A 20,366-nucleotide genomic window follows, 5' to 3' on the forward strand; every position below is an offset into this window, starting at 1 on the left:
TAGGTAAGTGTTTGGTTCGGATGCTTGTTTTGTGCTCATTTTGTGCTCATTGAATGCTGTTCTGTATGTTGTGTGCATGATTCCAAAGAATGTATGCAGTTCTCACTTCACTTTGGCGAGTGCTTGAAGCCTGCTTCACCTCCGCCGCAGGTCGGTCCGGTATTGTACTACCTCCAGGATTGGCCCACATTTTTACTAACAGACGCAGACATGAAAAATGCCGACAGACTAGAGGCCCACAGCTTCGCTGTAAGACATAGCACTGGTTCTCAGGCGTCCTTTTACTCACCAACAGTATTAAAGGGTGGTGATGACATATGTAGCATCATATCGCCTCGCTAGTGGCGGGAAACTTGAATTGCACTAGAGGAATGTGGCCCTTTCTGCAGCAATTTTCTCTGGAACCAAGTATTTCTTTTTTCCTGGTACGAAATAATCGCTGCATGGTTTATACAATGGTAGTTTAACAGTCCACATTGACTTAATATCTGCCTTAATGTGCCTTCAACTTCAGTCACCATTATATTGCCCATTGTTTAATCATATTGCTAAAAAAAGTTGCCAGTTGCTAAATGGATGAAAAGATTGCTAAATCTAGCGACAGAAGCGCTAAAATGGCAACACTTAAAACCATTCTAATTGTGAAATCCCGAGGCACAATTCTGCACACTCGTTTGGTTGTTCACTATTGCCATTGCTTAAATGCAAAGTTCACAAACCAAAAACCAACAATAAAAGCCTGTGCAGCTTGTATTTATGTCAGACCACAGTACAGGAAAAGACAAAAAAAAAAAAAAACATTTTTGCACATTTTTATTATAGTGTTTGCATTGAGCCCATGCAACAAGTTTTCTCCCCTCCCCTAGGCAGCCTTACAATGCCCTGAACCGTAAAATACTGTGCTTTTGCCCGAGGTACTGTTCGCCCGAAAGCATCTTGCTTTCTGGGCGAACTAGGCCAAGTCAAAATGTGGCTTTTGGGAAAATCCACCTAACCATCTCTGGATCCAAGGAGAAAAAAAGGATAGTTCAAGCAACAGGTACACCTTCATGCTGCAGCATTGAAACACAGTTGAAATACTGAAATTGATGGTTGGATGATAATTCGTCTGGTCGGGAGGAGGCATAATGAAAGGAAAACAACTACGAAAAAAATGCTGAACAGGAATGATAGCAACCTTCCACCTGTGCACGCTAGGTGCCTCGGTCACATACTAAAATGGACATAAGCTCGCCTCGTCGAGCCACTTTTTTGTGAACAAGACTTCCGTACAGAAGCCGAAACGTCGTGAAGTTTTTTAAACCTTCTCATTTTTGGCTGGCATTTCTGTTTTACTTTCCGTTGAAATACTGACACCAGCAAGCACACTTTTTGAAGTGAATTTATTTGCATCACACAGAGAAAACTTAACTTATAAATGCCTTGCACACATAAAGCAAAGGATGCTTATAGTACATGACATGCTGAACATCTTGACCTGTCTAGGTCAAGGTTAGACCATTTACCTTGATGAAAGGTTGGAAAAACCAAACCTTAATCCGAGTTTATTATTTAGCTTCCAGTTAATGCAAATAATGCATCTATTATTGACTATACTTTAGAAAAAAACTAAACAAACAAGACAACTAAAAAAATGTCAGCCTAAATACTGATATACATTTAAAAAAGACCGTGCCCTTAATAGCTGAACACTGACAACAGAAATACCAAGAGCAATTGCATCATGAGCAACTTTAGTACAAAAACCTGCCAAGCACATATGCACAAACTTACAGAAACGTCTTCAACAATGAAAGAACCACCATCAGTTCCAAGAACATTCACACAAAATGACTTGTTCCCTGCTCTGGGTTCCACGACAAAAATAATGCATAGAATGAGCAGTAGATGGTATTCTTGTGCTGGAGGTAAAATAACAAAAACAACATGACCTCTCTAGTCGCCCAGAAAGGACCAGATTCACACTCCATCAAAGTCTCACTGGGGAGCTCTTCAATGTTCTTGCACTTGCATAGCCCTCCACCGAGTCAACCCAAAGGCCTCTGTGGTGCCCTCATCACCACGACAGCAGACATGTTCCAGGCACTAGACCAGCTGTTCATCACACCAGCCTTGCACCATGAGGAGTTCTTGCACTCTGCAATAGAAAGGAAATCTCACGGGCCACTGCTCCTTCTCAGCAACCAATCATGCCTGAACACCTACAGCACGAAAAGTTCAATCAATTTCTTGCAGTGCTTTTAGCAGAATGCAGAGAACAATCCAGATTGCCTAACGTTCCCTGCAGGCAGCCATCTTGTAGGTTCTTTCCCCACATGGAGTGCAGGCACAAGTGAGTAGCTGAGAGCTAGCAGCAAAGGAAGACAGCAGCAGCATCAGAGGCACCGCTGTGGCTTTGTCCCAAGCATGCCTCTAGCTGAGCTTGCCCATTTCAAACTTCCTGAATACTTCAGATGCTGTGAAGACCAGGGAATCCACAATGCCTGCCACGGTGAACGTTCCGCCAACAATGGCACAGACCTGTGCACAGGAAGAGCAACATGCATATAAGCAATGACAAAGCTCTTCTATGGGCCCTTCAATGAAAGGACATCAATTCGAGAGTGTAGTCAAAAGGATCTACTGAAGAAGCAAAAAATATGATTAGAGGTTTATCAATTCTCAACAAATTAAAATGCTAACATTACTCAAATTTAACAAACCAGACTGATGCAACTTCAGACAACCATAAAAGGCACGTTTCCGATTGCAAGAAGCAAAAGGTATGTAAAAGTTCAACATACCAAAGTTTTACACGTATATGTTGTGTAGATTACTGCAAAAAAGCAAAAGCCAGTTGGCCATTACAGCCAACGACTGATTGGCTTGTTTTTTTATTTCTTTTTTTTTTAATAGGCTGTGCATGTACACAACTCCTGCCCTCTCCAGGCACTGCCCTTAACATTGTGCAGACCAGGGTCAAACCTAATAATTTAAATGGTATTTGTTTCATGCTACGAAGACCAAAGACGACAAAGTGAAGATGGGGGGGGGGGGGGGGGGGAATAATAGAACGTGATAGAGCTCTAATGCTGGGTTCAGAGCATTACTGGGTCCTCAAGTTGTTCTACCCTGGGAACATTATCCCTTTCAGGTATCAATTAATACACTCGGAGAGCAAGCACCCAGCAGTCTACTTTCCAACTTGTTTTACTAAGACACTATACATATATTGTTCAATCTGGCAGCACAGGTCCAATCAGAAGTGTCTCAAGATGCAGGCGATATTTTAAATATTCTTTTCATCAGTGCTCTTTCTTATGATGCATTACCTTGGCATGCACAATTGTGCACAAAGCACCTGAAGGGGTAATGTTGGTGAAATCAACAGGTGACAAACACAATAGACCACATTCTTCGTTGAGACTACAATCGAGAAGATTGTCATCTCATGTTATTAAGTTCAGGATGAACCAGCGGCGGAACTGCCACGCGAGGCGAGCTCACTCGAGTTGGTAAATCTCATCCTGGGCAAGGTTTCTATAAACAGTGCTGCACTTGACACGAAGGTTTTGCATAAGTGAACTCGCAACTTGATAATTTTGCACAGCTAGCCCTTCACCAGTTGAATCGTTGCGGATCATGATCCACAATACAAAGAGGTGAGCCTGGTTTTGAAAGCTTTGCAGCTGCAGCAAGAATACATTGAACATCATATTCAGGTCATGGCATCTCTTATAAGCTCCTGTGGAACTGTGAAATTGTAAAGCCAGATATCTTTGACGGCACCACTACAAGTCCAGAAACATAGTTCGATGTTTATGAATATGCCTCAAGAAAAAATAAGTGGCTCTCCAATGAGACGAAAATAACCAACAAAACCAACATGAACATTTATCCGAGTGGCATTGCACGCAAGTGGTAAGAGTGCAGATTGTTGTAAAACCACCTTAAGTTAGACCCAGAGGAAAGGAATACTTGACAGCATTCAGGTGCAACACGGTAACAAGATGGAACATCACAATTCACTTCAAATTCACAAGCAGTTCGTGAGTATATTACCAGGTGTTTATATGAAGCTTTAAGTAATATTTAAAAATAGCCGTTTTGATATAAAAGGACGGTTCCTTCGGAGAGATGCTGTCAGTGGTGGCGACCACAGAGTTACAGGTGAAATGTGATAATTAGTTGCTAATTAAAAAAAAACAATTAACTTCTAAAGTATTAATTTCAGCGGGCTCATTACAATTGGGAAATTGAAGCGAGATCTCCATACAAGCCGAATCAACTTTTTATTTAGAAAAATGTGATTACCCGCAGAACTATGGCACGACAAACTCCAGCTATCGGAGCGTGCGAAATCAAAACTGGGAAGCTGCACTGAACACAAAGCCGCGCCCCTCAGGGCGACGTTCTGTTACGTCACCCAGCAGCGGGCATTGAGCGCACACTGCATTCAGAAAGTTTGTTCCAGTAACTTTTGAGCTTCAGTGTATAAAACGGCATTTTATTAAAAAAAAGTAAGTGGAACAACTGTGCATTTTTATGGCAAGTTTAACTACGCTTATCTTAAAAAGTGGTGCTAGTTTCAAAATCCGTTTCAAGTGGATGTGCCTTGTGAAATCACTGGCTTCAATACGTGTATTGGAATATGTGTGCTAAAGTAATTAGTTAAAGTAAATTGGTGAACTTTTGTTAATTAGTCAATTAAGCATATCGATTTGCAGTGTGAGTAATGAAAAGTTTTTCGAGTATTACAACTCAATAACTAGATTAGTGCTAAATGACACAGGCAATTTTTTAAATTTCTGCTAACATTAAAATAAAACGCCCTGTATATATTATTTTTTCAGATGCACCAATCTTCACGCTGGCTCAGCGTATTCTCTCATCTCCTATAGTTAGTAATGCATTGATTGCACAGCAAGGTCCAGAAACAAGTCCAAGTAACATGCCCAAAATTGATAGAGCAGCTTCAGCAATGCCTGCAGGACACACCTATCCTTACACTAGAGGATCACATTGTAACGAAATCAAACACACTTGTGAGAAGGATTGTCGCAAACTGGTCAAATTGAATTTGACCACCTTGCTAATGATGAGACAGGTGGTTATAATTATTTCTTGCATATTGACCTATGCAAAGGCTTTTGGCCCAGAGATAAGGAAGTTAATGGTGGACGTATGAACGCCAGGTTTAGAGAATTACTGTGTTCTTGAGTTCTACCTGGGAACATTACAACATGCACTAAAAAATTGTTTCATATGTACTGCACTCATCGCAAGATCCTTATTTGTCCTGTGCTGCAATACTGGTTATAGTATGCAAAGCCTGCAAGAGAAAAGAGGAGGAAGGCAGACATGCAGTTGGTTTCTGGCAGCACCACAGTATGGTCAGGCAGCAGGTTGCACTTTTTCTTTGTGAAAAAGTGTATCAGGTGTGTTTCTGAAATCCCAAGCTGTCTTTTCAGTGTGGTGCATTTAAAACAAGCTACCTCGCTCCTGCAGCTGAAATATTTTTGAGGTTTAAAGGCCCCCCAAACCACCTCCACCATTTTCAACACATTTAAAATAAACACGCATCATGTACAGAATACTGCGACAATCATTTTTGCCAAACATAGCAGCGCTGCATGCCACCAGGGAAGCCATGAATTCTAAACATAATCCCATGCTCTTCTCTGGGCTTTTCCGTTTCCTTCATTGCATGTCGTGAGGCAGCAGGGTCTTCTTTCTGGGGTTTTACATGCCAAAATCAGTTCTGATTATGGGGCACGTTGTAGTGGAGGGCTCAGGATTAATTTTGACCACCTGGGGTTAACGTGCGCTACAACGCAAGCACATGGGCGTTTTTGCATTTCGCCTCCATTGAAATGCAGCCGCCGCAGCTGGGATTCGATCCGGCGATCTGAGGCAGCAGGGTCATGTGTATGATGTCACCAGAGTAAAAGCTGTTCATTGATTGGTCGACAAAGAACAAGAGTGCCAACGACATGAGAGCCGGCTGTGTTTTTTGAGAAGAGAGGGGGTCTCGCCCACTGTGCGCCACTGATACTTCCTTGAAGCTTCCATTCAGCGGGCATCACATGGAAGGCGATCAGAGGTGGACAGTGGAGGAGCCGTTCTTTTGGCGTGTTCGCACAACCCATAGCTTTCGCTGCACAGCATGGAGTTCACAAGAGTATGCAGCGAGGAAGGCAGCGAAAGCAAGCCAGAAACTGCAGCAGCCACGTAGTCATTCATGAAATGACTATAACTTTGCTATTACGGCATCATTCTGAAAAGTTCTTTCGGCTGTGTGTTCATTGTTGACTGGTACATAGTTGGCACTATATAACAAATTTTCAAGTTCAGAGGTTTATTTTTTACCTTGTTTCATTGCTGTTGTGCAAGTTGCTCGTGATGCAGGAAATCTATTAATTTACTTTTAAGACACCATGATTAGTACTTTACACAGACACAGAGAGAGAGAGAGAAAAAGGAGATATGAAAATATGAAAAGATTTGCATGATATTTTTAGCTGCATTTTACCAAGGCTGGCACGCTTCCTTTCCACCTACACACACCCATTTTATGTGCACATGTGTTGGATACACTAGCACACAATTACCTCTGCCCAAGTCCACAATGGTGGTGGTCAAAATGTCTTATTTTTTACATACAGGTACGACTTTCCCCTCTTGGTAGTTACCATCTGGGGAGGAATGGAGAGGAGATGGGTTTCCAAGGAGGAGGTGCAGTTATAAGTACACCAGCAGCAGTGATTCTTGGATATATCCCATAAGGGTGTCTATAAGAGATGCTTGCTGTGCAATAGCATGGGCTCGCTAAGGAAAAGAGTACTTGCATACCAGACAACTACCATCCCACTGGAAATACCCGAGCTATAAAGTCAAAAAGCAAATGCTTCTTTACAAAAAAGTCCTTTAATGGGACTCAACAACACCTCATATGAACTTCGTCATTTCTTTGCTTCCTCCCACCATCCCACTCCTTTTACCTATGCCAAAATGTGTGATAAGGCCCCATGGAACACATGCAATGGTCGTGACAATCATTCAGCCAGTCATTCGCAATTAGGCCATGCTTTTTCTCGAGTCAGCCAGCAAATCTGTTCTTTGATCTGTTCAATTACAACTGAGCATGTTTGCTGACCTGCCGCTGGTTTATATTCAAAAAGGGGACCATGCACATCCTGATGTCACAAAGAGGATGAAAGATCATGGAAGAATGAAATGCAGGAAAAGGTGAACAGGGTCTTGTGAAGTCTGTTTAGACAATGTGCTTCTCTATCTCACGCTGACAATGAGGAATGAGGGCGTCTATAAGAGATGTTTGCTTGGCAATAGCATGGGATTGCTAAGCAAAAGAGTACTTGCATACCAGGCAACTACCATCCCACTGGAAATACTCGAGCTATAAAGTAAAAAAGCAAATGCTTCATTACAAAAAAGTCCTTTAATGGGACTCAACAACACCAACAACTGCTCAAATGTAAAATGCCACAAGGGTATTGTAGTGTTTAAAGTGAAATCCAAAATAAGTTTACACATGAATCCACAGCCTCCATAGGCGAGTTATCTGGAAGTTAAAAATTATATTACCATCCGGGACATGCTAGTCTCCTGGTTTAACTTAAAGCAACATATTAGCATTTAATTTAAACTGAGATTATGAAGCTACTACATTTATATGCAAAACAATTGGCACAATCATATTTTCTTTATCAACTCAGCGCTTGAGTGAAGGTATTGCAAAGGGCACTATGAAATCATTAGGTAACCTGAATGAGTAGTTTGGACTTCCGGAATGGTAAACGGGCAACGTTTACTTGGAGCTGAAGAGCTGTACGCCACAAAACAAAAGCGAGACTAGTGGAAAAACGGCATTTAAATTTCCATACATGCACCTCATGACATCATAAACTTTACCTGAGCAAGGTCAGTTGATCTTTCAGTTAAAAAAAAAATTACAGTGCAGACACAAATCAATTTAAATTCATCCTCTCAATTAATGTAGGCTTTTCTTGGGCAGAAATGCCTAAATATACAAAATTACTGTGAATCCTTCAACATAAAAAAAAAAATCTGGCGTTTTACATGCCAAAACCATGATATGATTATGAGGAATGCTGTAGTGGAGGACTCGACATTAATTTCAACCACCTGGGGTTCTTTAATGTACACCCGTGAGCAAAAGTATACGGACCAGGAGTTGCGCGATAAAGCCCATTTTTTTCTGTGCCTATGAATGCAACTTGAAATTGAGGACTGCATGCAGTCCAAACTTGGCATTGGGAACTTTTCAGTGTACTCGTCAATTCAAGTTTATGCTTGTTAATTACAAAGAAACTCAGTTTTTTCGGCAACCCTGTGGTACGTATACTTTTGCTCACGGGTGTACATCCAATGCATGGTACACATGGTTTTTGTATTTCACCCCTATCAGCCTCCTTCAACATCACACAATTTAGAAAGGGCAGTTGAGCCATATTGTCTCCTCTAGTAAGCCACATTTTTTTTTTCATAACCGAACGCAGTGATTTCTGAAGGAGTAACCTATGAAACGAACTCAATTTAGTGTTTTCCTATGATGGCCTTTTAACTTGCCAAAAGCACACCACATCTACAGCTGCTCAATAATAGCATTACTTGACAAAATTTGCCATCCTTCTTTAGTAAATACAAAATGTCTAAAAAAGGACTTTGGAAGGTCCATTATCCTGCTATGACCTATGACAAGATTGCTGATGCCATTTGCCTGCAAACATGTGACGATACAAATGTCAAAGATCAGATGTACACAAGAAAAGCTTGCACAAAACCAGAGCTACCTGCAAGTTCAGCAGATACTACTGTAAAAATTTAATGTACTGTTCAAGCCCCCCAACAGAATTAAACACAATAAATACAACAGCAGCAGCAAATATAACAACACATTCTATTCTAGAAATGGAAAAAAAAAAGAGTAGATGTTGAAAAATTCAAAGAGTGGACATAAATGCAATACATTTTAACCAGTATGCCGCAGACCACTCAAGTGGACCAGTCAGGATTAAATCAAGTGTTTACTATATCAGGTATTTTATTGTAAGCACAAAGAAGCAAACCTTTATTCAACTGAAAGGATTGCATCAAAACCGATGTGAAGTTTACTAGGTCAGGAAAAAAAGGATATGAATGCAGAATCACTGATAAGACTAACTGGTATTAGACAACGGCAGTTTACTGAGGAGCATGAAAGCATGCAAACTCTAGTTAGCAATGTTAAGTGTCCCCCCAGAAAGTGCAGCCATGTGTTATGGTTTACCTGTAGCTCATTCCAAGAGCTCTGATATCAACACTCAGAGGTGGTGCAGTCCTGATGTGTAACAGAATGGTCAAGATTACTATTTACTACAGCAAATCGGTCATGTAGAGCTGCTTACTATGATCTTATTCGAAAACGGAAGCACAGGAATTTAATCAGGGCTGACGTTCATTGTAACTACACGAGGAGCTGTACCCATTTAATCAATCAATCTGATTGATTAAATGGGTACAGATTAAATGAGAAATGCTTTAATCAATCTGACATACTTCATATAACAGAAAGACATCTAAAGAGAATGAAATCATGCTTCTAATTCACGCTTCTCACAAGAGATAAAATTTTGAACAAAAAAAAAAAGTTCATACTAAGCCTCTACCAGCCATGCACTTGAATACATCTACAACTGTTGAGCGTGCAGTATGAGGGTGCTCAGACAAGAAGGAATCGTGCTGTGGCGTTATCCCAACATGTCTTAACACACCTGCCTTGTCACTTCCCTCGAGGGCCGAGGAGAATCGCAAATCACTCACCGAAGTAAGAAAGCTGTACAGGGGCATGCCACGACGGGTGTACTTGACCGTGATGGGAGTGAGATCGTAGCGGAACCAGATGGCAGGCATGATGCGTCCCGAGTGCGAGATGGACACGTAGCTCTGCAGACAGAGGCCAGATGAGCAGGTGAACCTCGCCTACCACACACAGCAGCAGTAGGAAGCGAAGTGCATACCTTGTAGGCATATGTGTACTGGTAGGACTCTATCCGCTCGCTTTTAGACTTTTCGTACACCGTAGGAACAATCTTCATGACGTAGTCGTGTGATTCGATTCCTGTGGTGGGAGCAGAAACAAGCACAGAGCTGAAGACCAAGAATACTGCTGTCTGCCAGAGATTTGTCCATGCAGCTGTCAAGATTGTGTTTAGTGCAGCCGGCTCATAATTGACCACAGCCTTGGGGTGGAAGCAGCTCACCATTGGCTCCTGACTTGTCCATTTCGTCCAAGGAGTTGAAGCTGCCGCGCACCTCATCAGTCTGATGAATACAACAAGAAAATAGGTAAGGAAATGCAACTGCATCCTGAAAAGCTGGGTTACTGACCATTTTGACCCCAAATGTGAGGTCATGGATGATGTGAGTCATATCAATCTTGTCTGGCTGCTTTGCAGCCGCATGAGTAGACACGTGGAAGTTCCCTGGCACCTGCACATTTTAGCATGAATATTATTCAAGCTGGAAAACCTCCAGAAAAATGTACAAGTGGCAATAACATGGATACAGATGTATACTAATATACATTTTTGGGCGAAAGAGAAAACAGTATTTTACAAATGAATAATAATTGTCACATAAGACTACTTTTAAGGTTTTTCATGGTCTATTAAATTTCGTGTCAACATTGAGTGGTCAAATACTATACCAAGCACCTCACTTTCAATGCAATTGGGAATTTTATCTAGCCTGATAACAGCTAAATGCAAATGTATGGTGCAAAAATTAAAAAAAAAAGAAATATGAAAATGATCTTCCAGCACACCTTGTGTATGAAGAACTTCCCCTCAAAGCGACAGCCAGAACCTACAGGTGTCTTCTCCGTGTTTTCCACAAAACCAACTTCGTGACGGCCCATGTCATCCTGAATGTCGAGGCCCACCACTGGAAATCAAGTTTAGGCAATTTTATGTTGTCAGTACGAATTAAATCATACCAGAATATTGACTATTTCGTACAGCAACTTGCAGGGCTAATTCAAGGTCCTACGATTCCGTCAAACAAGACTCGCCACAAATACGAGTAACGCACATACCATTGCAGTCAAGCTTGAGGAGTGTGATGTTGATCGAAACTGGGATCTTATCCGCGCTGCTTGGGTTGTCAACATAGAGCTCACTGACCCTGAAAGAGTAGAGATGCGTGATGCACCTGCGACAGTCTCAGACCGCAGCGCTATTGGAGAACTTACAGTTCCGGTGACATGTACGAGATGAACTCGGACAGGAAGAGGATGGAGATGAAGAAGCAACTCAAGATGGATATCACAGCGCCAGTTACTGTGGGCTGGGTGAGGTCTTTTGGAATCTTGCGGTAGATATCAAACCTGCGCCCAAAGCGGAAGTTTTTTTTTTTTTTAAAGTGAAGCAACCCCTGCGAGATCATTAACTTCTCGAGTGCTCTGAATTGGACCTCGTCGCTGCACGTGAAAGGCGTATCCGAATTGACTCAGCTCTTCAAGCTTGTCTATGCGCTTGTCTTAGCGCATCAATGTGCCGGCATGCAGCCCAGTCTTGCTAAACGTACACGTATGCAGCTCGATGGATGCGCTTGCGGGGGGACGTTGCCGCCACGTCCTACACGCCGGCAGGCGTGTCAGCGCAATCGGCCACGCTAGCACCCCACACCAAGCAGCTTTATTCGGCACGAAATGGAATGCAGTGGCGGTGTGATCGGCGACACTCTGATCGAGAAGCATAGCATAGCTCTCGATCAGGCAAGCACAACGACCCGCGTGTTGCGATCATTGAAAGCATTGTTTCACTCAATACGGCGGAGGATGAAATAAGCATGAGAGAAGTGTTGTTAGTGTCCGCATACATACCTTCTGACATCGAATACCATGTTTAAAAAGTTGTACAAATCAAGCGTGGCCCGCTTACAGTGGTGACTCACTAAATAATGCCGGTATTACATTCAACGCGGACAGCTGGCCACGGGCACTGTCGGCGGCGGCGCACCGATGCAAGGAGGCGCGGAGCGGTGAACACGGCTTCCGCCGGTGCTGCCACTGGCGGACGCTCTCTCCCACGTGCAGGAGGCTGATTGGCTGATGCCATGCGCGGCTGTGCCCGCGGTGCCGACGATTGTACGCCGGCATCCTGAGCCCATGCTGAGCCGTCGATCCCATCAAACGTGCCTCGATACGACCGTTACAGATATGTTATGGAACAGCATCCGGTAAATTATTTGCACAAGGAAATAGTGAAGGAAAGGAATGCATGAAACTGCTCCATATCGAAGCGCCCCGAGCTCGTCAATTTGAATTGTGCCTCTTCGGCTTCTACAACCTGGTACGCTTGGAGCAACGGTTGAGTCGTTGAGTCGTTACTGCAGCACAGGGGTCTCATGATATACCATGACAACCTGACTGATGTTTTCCGTCGTAAAATATGGAATATGAGTTGTGCCGTAGTGGAGGGCGGTTAATAAGGTTTGATCAGTGGAGTACGTTCTTCAAACGTAAACCGACATAACACACAGCGGCAGCGTCGGCTTTACACTATTCGGCGTCTGCATGTCTTGTAGATGAGCATAGTGCACGTGTTTGTAAAATGAACAGAGTCGCCCGCTTTTAGCGAAAACATTTGACTAGTACAACATCTATTCTGTTTCGTGGGAGAAAGCGGTCAATTTGACGCACAACGCAGATTAATCTGCAGGTATTCATGCAACAGGTGAACTATATACTATAAACCCTTGTATACTACTGAGATATTTTTCCTAATAAACTACCGTGTATCCCTTGACGCGACGTAGAACTGCAAAAAAAAAAAAAAAATTACGAGATGCTGCCAAACCATTATTAATTGGATGAAAAACCGTTTAACAGCCATTTGTTAACAATAGATTTCGTTGCTTAGGAACTTCGATATGCATGACTGCATGAAATACATTGTTAACTAAAAACATATTGTCACGCGTTGATCACGACGTGGTTGAGGGACAGGACAACATCCGAGAAGAAAACTGCTTATTGCGCGAAGTCATGCCCGCGAAAGAGACGGCGAGAAGATACACGGCGGAAGATCGCCTAAATCCAATGCTTACTTATGGGAGTCATTGTGCACTGAACTGACAACGTCATTGTTACAGCAAACGTTCCGTAAAAGCAACGTGACGAACGATCAATGTAACAGCATGACTTGCGGCTGGGGCACTGCGTCCTTCCTCCTCCGCTACAAGTGGCAGGGGATGCCGCCGAGCACAGGTCAGGACTTAAGTCTTGTTAACAGCAACGACAGTTTTAACTTCACTTTTCCACTTCCATATTCAGTTCTCCGAAAACCTTTTGAATAGGACTGGTCCAAATAATCGCTACTAAAGCATGTACCGCGAGCATTATCAACTGAATTAATCGGTTCCCGTTAGTGGACCAAATTCCACTCTCGATTCATTTACCATTGCTGCCTCGGAAAGTCTTGGCTACGCGCGTAAACTGACTAGAAGGTTTTACAAAGGATCCACGACACGTGGACAGGACAATCACGTGACGCAAAAGCACGCGTTGCGATGTCAGAATCTGTGCCTCTCTTATCGGCGCGACGGGATATCTGCATACGCAGATGTGCATTAGCTGTTGTACACAGGCCCGCAATACACCCGAGGCAGCGACTTTCCTTCAAAACAAAAATTCATCATGACGTCACAGCCGGGAAGACTAAAAAAAGACATTCAACGTGACGCCTAATCCCTCTCCGCAGACACGTGTACCGTTGGTGCGCCATATCGCCAACCAACGTTACTAGATTAGCTTCTAGTAACGTTGATCGCCAACGGCCTTCCAGTGGGGAAAGATGTATAGGATTGGTTTTGTTGGTAAAAAAATCGCTTATAGTTTTATTTAACAGCGCAACAAGAACATGGGCCGGTATTTTGTAGCGATGCCTTTCCGGTCATTATATCATTCAGATCGTGATGATTCAGATCATTCGATCGGTTTGTCTGCGCTTTGTCAGTGGTCAGAGCGACGGTCCGCTCGCGTTATCAACGGGATCAGCCGGCCATGAGCGGTGGATGATAAGACTAGAGTAGAATAAGTCATAAGGCATCGCTACAAAATCGCGGCCAACAGAAGGGACAGAAAGAGAACAACAGCTTTGTTCTCTCTATACTGTCCCCTCTGTTGTTGCGCTGTTAATAATAATTATAATCTTCAAATGGGGTTCAGCCGATCAGGTGTTCGTCACGAAATCTTGTAGACACGCATAAGTTTTGATGCTATTTTTTTTATTATTAAATGCAATATGGAAAAGTAGGGCTCTTTATAGGACCAGCTATCCGAAAACCAAATTTTGGCTTGCACAGATATGTGCTGAGCGTCAAGCTGCTAACTTGTGCATCTGCACATTTGCAATTCGATGGTATGTTTACGGGTTGGCAGTGCACATGAAAGGATCTAGAAACACGTTTGAACGCGTTTATGACGAAGTTCACGCGCACACACCCGGCGTTCTGCGTCAGTCAAGCGGAGATAAATGCATATAGCTTGCTCTCAACGCTTATTATTGTTTACAACTGATCATGTATCAGTTAAAACCCGTATGAATTCGCACGGTACCTTGAAAGTCATATGGCGCTCATAAGAAAAAAAAAAAAATTATTAAAGGAATGGTGCGCTTGAAGGCGTATATGAATTGCAGCGAGGATATTTAGCTAACATTTGTTGTTTCATTGGGTAATTCTGTAGAGAACAGAGCTGTTAACCAGTTATCTGCAGAGGCAGTATAAGTGACTACACATGAGAAGCTGAGTCGTGTGTTGACTCCAGCGGTGCGAGCGCTGGCGTGGAAGGCGACTGCCATTCTCCTCTCCCGCCGCTGCCTTCAAGGCTAGAGGGCTATCCTTCCCATGATCTCCGCCACAGCCTCAGAAGTGTTGCCGTGGGTGGCAACGTTCCACCAAGTTGGCTACTTTTCGGGGCCGTTTGGCTTTCAGCATTAGAGGTTGGCTCCCTGACCGCTTTTGACATATTTCGGCGAACTTTATGACCAATTTCTTATGAATGCACAAAAAAGATGGACGGGCTCATATGTTATAGTGCATAGAATATACAGTTCTAGGCACTGTACCTATGCCATTTGCAAGCACACAATGAAGCTATGTTTTTCGACATCGTGTTCCTTAATTAAATTATTCATTTCATTTATTTCTGAGTGCCCAAGAACAGCTCTACGCCTTAGTATTGCTGCATTTGTGTTACACAAAGAACGGAAAACAGAATACAAAACAGAAAATATGAAAGAACAGTGATACAAAACGCAACAAAAAATTTAAACCAAAGACATAAGTCACATAAAGAGCAAATACAAGAGCTGAAAATATCGAGATCATAACGCAAGGTATTTTGTTGTGTTACAAGATGTGTTGTATAGCGTTAGAGGTGCAAGCTGAATTCACGTAGAAAATGCTGGGATTACGAAAGTTTGGGCGAGGCACGCAGAACGTTACAGCCGCCAGTAACGATATGATTATGAGGCATGCCGTAGTGGGGGACTCCACATTAATTTTGACCACCTGTGGTTCTTTAAACGCAGTAATTTCTGAAGGAGTAACCCTAGGCGTTGCGCTAAGTCAAGACATCATGGAACACTAACTCACCCAAACCGCCACCCTGAATTCTGGCACGGCGCAGAAGGCATGCCCTTCATCGCACCTCGCGGAATGAGCCCGGAAACAACAGCAGAAACAGCAGAAGGCGCAACACCTTCCGCACCACTCCTTCGGGGGATTCATTTCAGATTCATCTAATTTGCTTTCGTAAAAAGCTTAATTATGAGCTCTTCTTACCAAGCTGAATAAGTACGTCACACTCGCTTGGGCTGTATGCAGAGTCCACCATGTGCGTATACGTGCATGCAACATAAAGTTGACAGTCACTTTAGCATACGCTAAGGGATGAAGGCGAAAGCCCGCGCGCTCACCAGACATTCATTAAATTACTTTGACATTCTCATTCGAATGCGTTGTTACTTCCTATCACTTGTTTTCTCTTTACTTGTCACCACTGGTTATGCGTGGTTAATGGCACGCTAGAACGGTCGTGGCAAGTCTATGAAGACTATTAAGACATATACGCAGGTTCACTGAATGAATTTGTTTTTAGTTTAACACTTTAATCGACGAGGGCAGCTACATGGGCTTGTATATATGGTGTCTTTTACTTGTAGCGCAGGTAGAATGAGAGGGGCTCGGAAAGGCACATTAGACAAACACAGCGCTAACTTTCAACAACAGATCTATTACTTATACTTCTCAAAACGTCAAAAGAGAGGTGTACATTGCTCGGCAAATATGAACCAAACCGGGAAAACCACACGCAGACACTTTTGTGGCCACACTGATTATTTAGAAGGGTGTCCGTTCAACGCGAACAGAGGTGACCGGGCTCTTTTATTGATAAATAAATAGATGGCTTACTGGCGCCTGCGTCACCAAATGTGCATACATGTTCGTAGCTTCCATAATCAAACGCGTCATTTCCAACTTGCTTCTACTCATGATAACAGTTTCTTTAATGTGTGAGACGTCACTTGAATTTTGGTGCTTAACGCCGGACGGTTAAATAATAATAAATAAAAAAAAACGGGGTTTTACGCGCCAAAACCACGATCTGATTATGAGGCACGCCGTATTAGGGGACTCCGGATCAATTTGAACCACCTGGGGTTCTTTAACGTGCACCTAAATCTAGGTATACACGGGTGTTATTTGCATCTCGCCCTCATCGAAATGCGGCCGCCGTGGCCGGGATCCGATGCCGCGACCTCGTGCTTAGCAGCCCAACACCATAGCCACTAAACAACCACGGCGGTTTTCGCCGGACAGTCGTCGGATTCTTCGACCCATGCATGAGCCATCTAAGGGCGCTGTATATGAATTAATTTCAGACAGAGGATGCATGTCCCACAGCGACATGTTTGGCCACACCGGCGCCGGCGCGCAACTTGTGTCGCTGCTATATACAGCAGCTGTTGCGTGGTATCGTGTATCGCCCGGGAGGCGAATAAACTGCGCGAGTGCTTTTTGTCAAAATTTTAAGGCAAAGTGTTCTTTTCCCTTCCTCCACTTCCAGAATTCTGCCTGCTGTCTTTCACGATGGACCCATGCACCGCCGCGATTGACCACTGGCTATGGCGTTGGTCTGCTGAGCTCGAGGTCGCGGGTTAGCACCCGGCCATGTCGATGTGGGTGAGATGCACAAACGCCCGTGTACCTTAGAATTAGGTGCACGTTGAAGAACCCTAGGTAGTCAAAATTACTGCCGTAACCCTCCAGTGCGGCGTGTCTCAATCAAATCGTGGTTCTGGCACGATGGAGCACAGAATTTAACTAACGATTGGCCGGCCCTGGAGATGCAACTGGACAGCTCGGGGCAACCAGCGGCATTATACAGCGAGCACACACGCGAGCTCCAACGCAAATAAAATGGATTGAAGCGTGTATACAGAGTGCGGACGCGACAGAGCCTCGGAATAGAAGCGTCGAGCGAAGTAGGAACGTCTTTGATATGCAAAGAAGCCTGATTTTGAACGCGAGCGCACGCTGGCACGTAAACGCGAAGCGAGCCAGAGTCGATGCGTAGCAAGAATTGGTTGGAACGCGAGCGCACTCTTGCTTGTAAACACAAGCCCGCGAATTACTCGCAGAATTGCCGCGCGACTGGCCGCTCGAGGCACTTTGCGTGTATTCGCGGGCTCCTTTCACGCTCGGAAAAACACATTCATGTTGCACGTATTGAGCAACAGAAAGCTGTATCGGTAGTTTTTCATGGTGCTCTACACTTTTCTCATTGACACTTTGATAATTAGGACAGTACTTCTCGAGTTAGATAATTAATTACAATTACCTAATTAAATCTCAGTAACGAAAAAAAAAATACTGGCGGCTACTCCACTGTACTGGAAACAATACGCACTACGTTTGCTTCGCGTAACGTCGTTCCTTTTTTTTTTTTTTAAATTGTGCTGCGTGATAGCTGGGACACCCTGTATATAAACTTCATTGAAGAGAAGGGGTGTAGAAGGAGCAGGTGGGTGGTACCCGCAGTCCAGGGCTCCACTGTCGTTCGGTTTAGTGTGTGCGATAGACTGGTTTCTGCCCGACGTGTCTGCTAGGGTACCTCGATAGCAGCGCCGCTTGGTATCGAGGCGCCTGCGGTGTTGGAGCGCCACACGTTTACGTTGAGCGAGGTGTTTCCCGGTGAAAACGTGTACAACGTCGTCATGTGCTTTGTACTTGCAAATTGCCGCTAGAGAACAGCGGTCCTCGCGAACACAAAGGAAGAGCTTGGATTAACTCTTTCCTTACCGCCAGAATGTGCTTATTTTCGGTGCTTTCATGCGTTGTCGTATTATTTTAAAGAAACCTGAAATATGCAAAATATGTGCCTTGCTTTTGCCTGCGTGGTTTACAAATTAGCCTAACCAAAAAAAAAAAAAAAAATGGAGGCATGAATATATTAGTCATGTGATGCCTGTGCTATGCGGGAAAGACTTCGCGAATGTGAAAACAGGTGCGCGCCTATTGTGCAGAGCGTTTGTTTTGATCCCTTGCAGCAAGCGTCTGGTTTCTCTGTGCATTCTTTATAAGCTCCAGAAGCAATGGTTGTCAGGTTAGGGAGCATCCACTAACCGCCTCGTACTCAGTTATCCTGCTCTATCTATCAACTTCCGTACGTCAGCAAGCTGGTCTAGCTAAGCACCGTGACGCTGGAGCCTTCCTTTGCTTTGTACGGTATTTCTAGTAATGAATACGGACATGTGCTCAGGCTGTATTAAAAAAAAAAAAAAGTGAGAGATGAGACTGCTAACCAAGCTTCTGCGGAAGGACGTTCTGAAATCGTGCCAAAACCACGATTTCATTATGAGGCACGCCGTAGTGAAGGACTCCGGATTAATTTTGACCATCAGGGGACCTTTAATGTGCCCCCAATGCACGGGACGCGGGCGTGAGCTGGTGCCTTTCAGCACTATCAGCGCAGCTAGATTCTAGTACACTCTAGCGCAGCCAAGCGCGGAACCTCAATATCACTGGTGCTCACGTGCTATTCGTACTTCGTCTGCTAGTTTTTTTTTTTTTTTTTTTTTTTTTAAGCGAGGCTGTATTTTCCAAATATATATGCTTCGCGCTGTAAAAAAAGAAAAAAAAATCTGTTTGACAACGTGCCAAAACCACGATATGATTACGAGGCACGCCGTGTGTGGAGGAGTCCGGATTAATTTCGACCACCTGGGTTTTTTTAACGTGCACCTAATGCATGATACACGGGTGTTCTTGCATTTCGCCGTCATCGAAATGCACCCGCCATGGCCGGGATTTGATTCCGCGACCTCGGGCTTAGCAGCGCAACACCAAAGTCACGTATACGGCGGGTACGTTTCGCGTTGTAGAGTTCTGTATCGTCGAGTATGGCTGAGACGGACGTCTCAGCCATAGACGTCCGTCTATGGCTGTAGGGGGCTCCGGATTAATTTTTACCACCAGGGGATCTTTGACGTGCCCTCAATGCACGAGACAGGCGTTTCTAATAATAATAAATAACGGGGTTTTACGTGCCAAAACCACGATCTGATTATGAGGCACGCCGTAGTGGGGGACTCCGGAATAATTTCGACCACCTGGGGTTCTTTAACGTGCGCCTAAATCTAAGTACACGGGTGTTTTCGCATTTCGCCCCCTTCGAAATGCGGCCGCCGTGGCCGGGATTCGATCCCGCGACCTCGTGCTCAGCAGCCCAACACCATAGCCACTGAGCAACCACGGCGGGTACAGGCTTTTTAGATGCGAAGCAGCTTATGGCGGGGGCTTTGTCCATCCCTCCCTGTATGCAGTACACACGAATGTGTACTGCATACAGGGTATACTGAGCAGGCATAAGAGCACATTATACATATACGCGGTACCGGGATGACGTACACGAACACTTTACATATACGCAACACGGGCTGTCAAAAAAAAAAAAAAAAAAAAAAAAAACGCAAGCACCAGTATCTGAACCGCTGTTTTTATCTGAAGTATCTGAACCAACAGGTGTTTTTAAGCCGGCAAGCAGGATTCGCAAGGCACTAATGAACTGCAGGCAGGCCTCGCGATCTATGCCAATGTGGTGCTCCTATAAGGCTGATAACGCAAGCGTACACTGTAAACACGATTATATACAGGTCACAATTTAACAATCCCAGGCAACCACCGCTCTGTTGCATAAAAAATGGTAACAGCCGCGCCGGCTTCGTTTTTTCTTAGGTCTTAATACTATTCACGTAAAAGCCTATAATCCACCTATAAGCAGCCCCTTATGCTGCGGC

At 44.0% G+C, this 20,366-nt stretch overlaps 1 protein-coding gene across 1 annotated transcript; it reads right to left on the reverse strand.

Moving 5' to 3' along the window:
- Window positions 1-1,363: 1,363 nt before the first annotated feature.
- LOC119461305 (endoplasmic reticulum-Golgi intermediate compartment protein 1) lies at window positions 1,364-12,041 on the reverse strand. Its single transcript, XM_037722559.2, has 9 exons — window positions 11,885-12,041; window positions 11,252-11,386; window positions 11,096-11,184; window positions 10,826-10,944; window positions 10,390-10,491; window positions 10,263-10,323; window positions 10,020-10,120; window positions 9,823-9,945; window positions 1,364-2,520 (listed from the first exon to the last, which is right to left on the reverse strand). Exons 1-9 carry the CDS (start codon window positions 11,902-11,904, stop codon window positions 2,413-2,415), a joined length of 858 nt encoding a protein of 285 aa, XP_037578487.1. The 5' UTR covers window positions 11,905-12,041; the 3' UTR covers window positions 1,364-2,412.
- Window positions 12,042-20,366: the final 8,325 nt, after the last annotated feature.

This window comes from Dermacentor silvarum, chromosome 1 (genome assembly GCF_013339745.2).
Source record: "Dermacentor silvarum isolate Dsil-2018 chromosome 1, BIME_Dsil_1.4, whole genome shotgun sequence".
NCBI classification, from domain to species: domain Eukaryota; kingdom Metazoa; phylum Arthropoda; class Arachnida; order Ixodida; family Ixodidae; genus Dermacentor; species Dermacentor silvarum.

Bases quoted from the DNA above. Each gene is read 5' to 3' on its own strand.
- LOC119461305 (XM_037722559.2), bottom strand. From the start codon at position 11,904: ATGGTATTCGATGTCAGAAG. The intron at 11,185-11,251 runs GTAAGTTCTCCA...CTACTCTTTCAG, and splicing joins TCGTACATGTCACCGGAACT to GGTCAGTGAGCTCTATGTTG. The intron at 2,521-9,822 runs GTGAGTGATTTG...TCCTGTGCACAG, and splicing joins TGTACAGCTTTCTTACTTCG to GTCTGTGCCATTGTTGGCGG.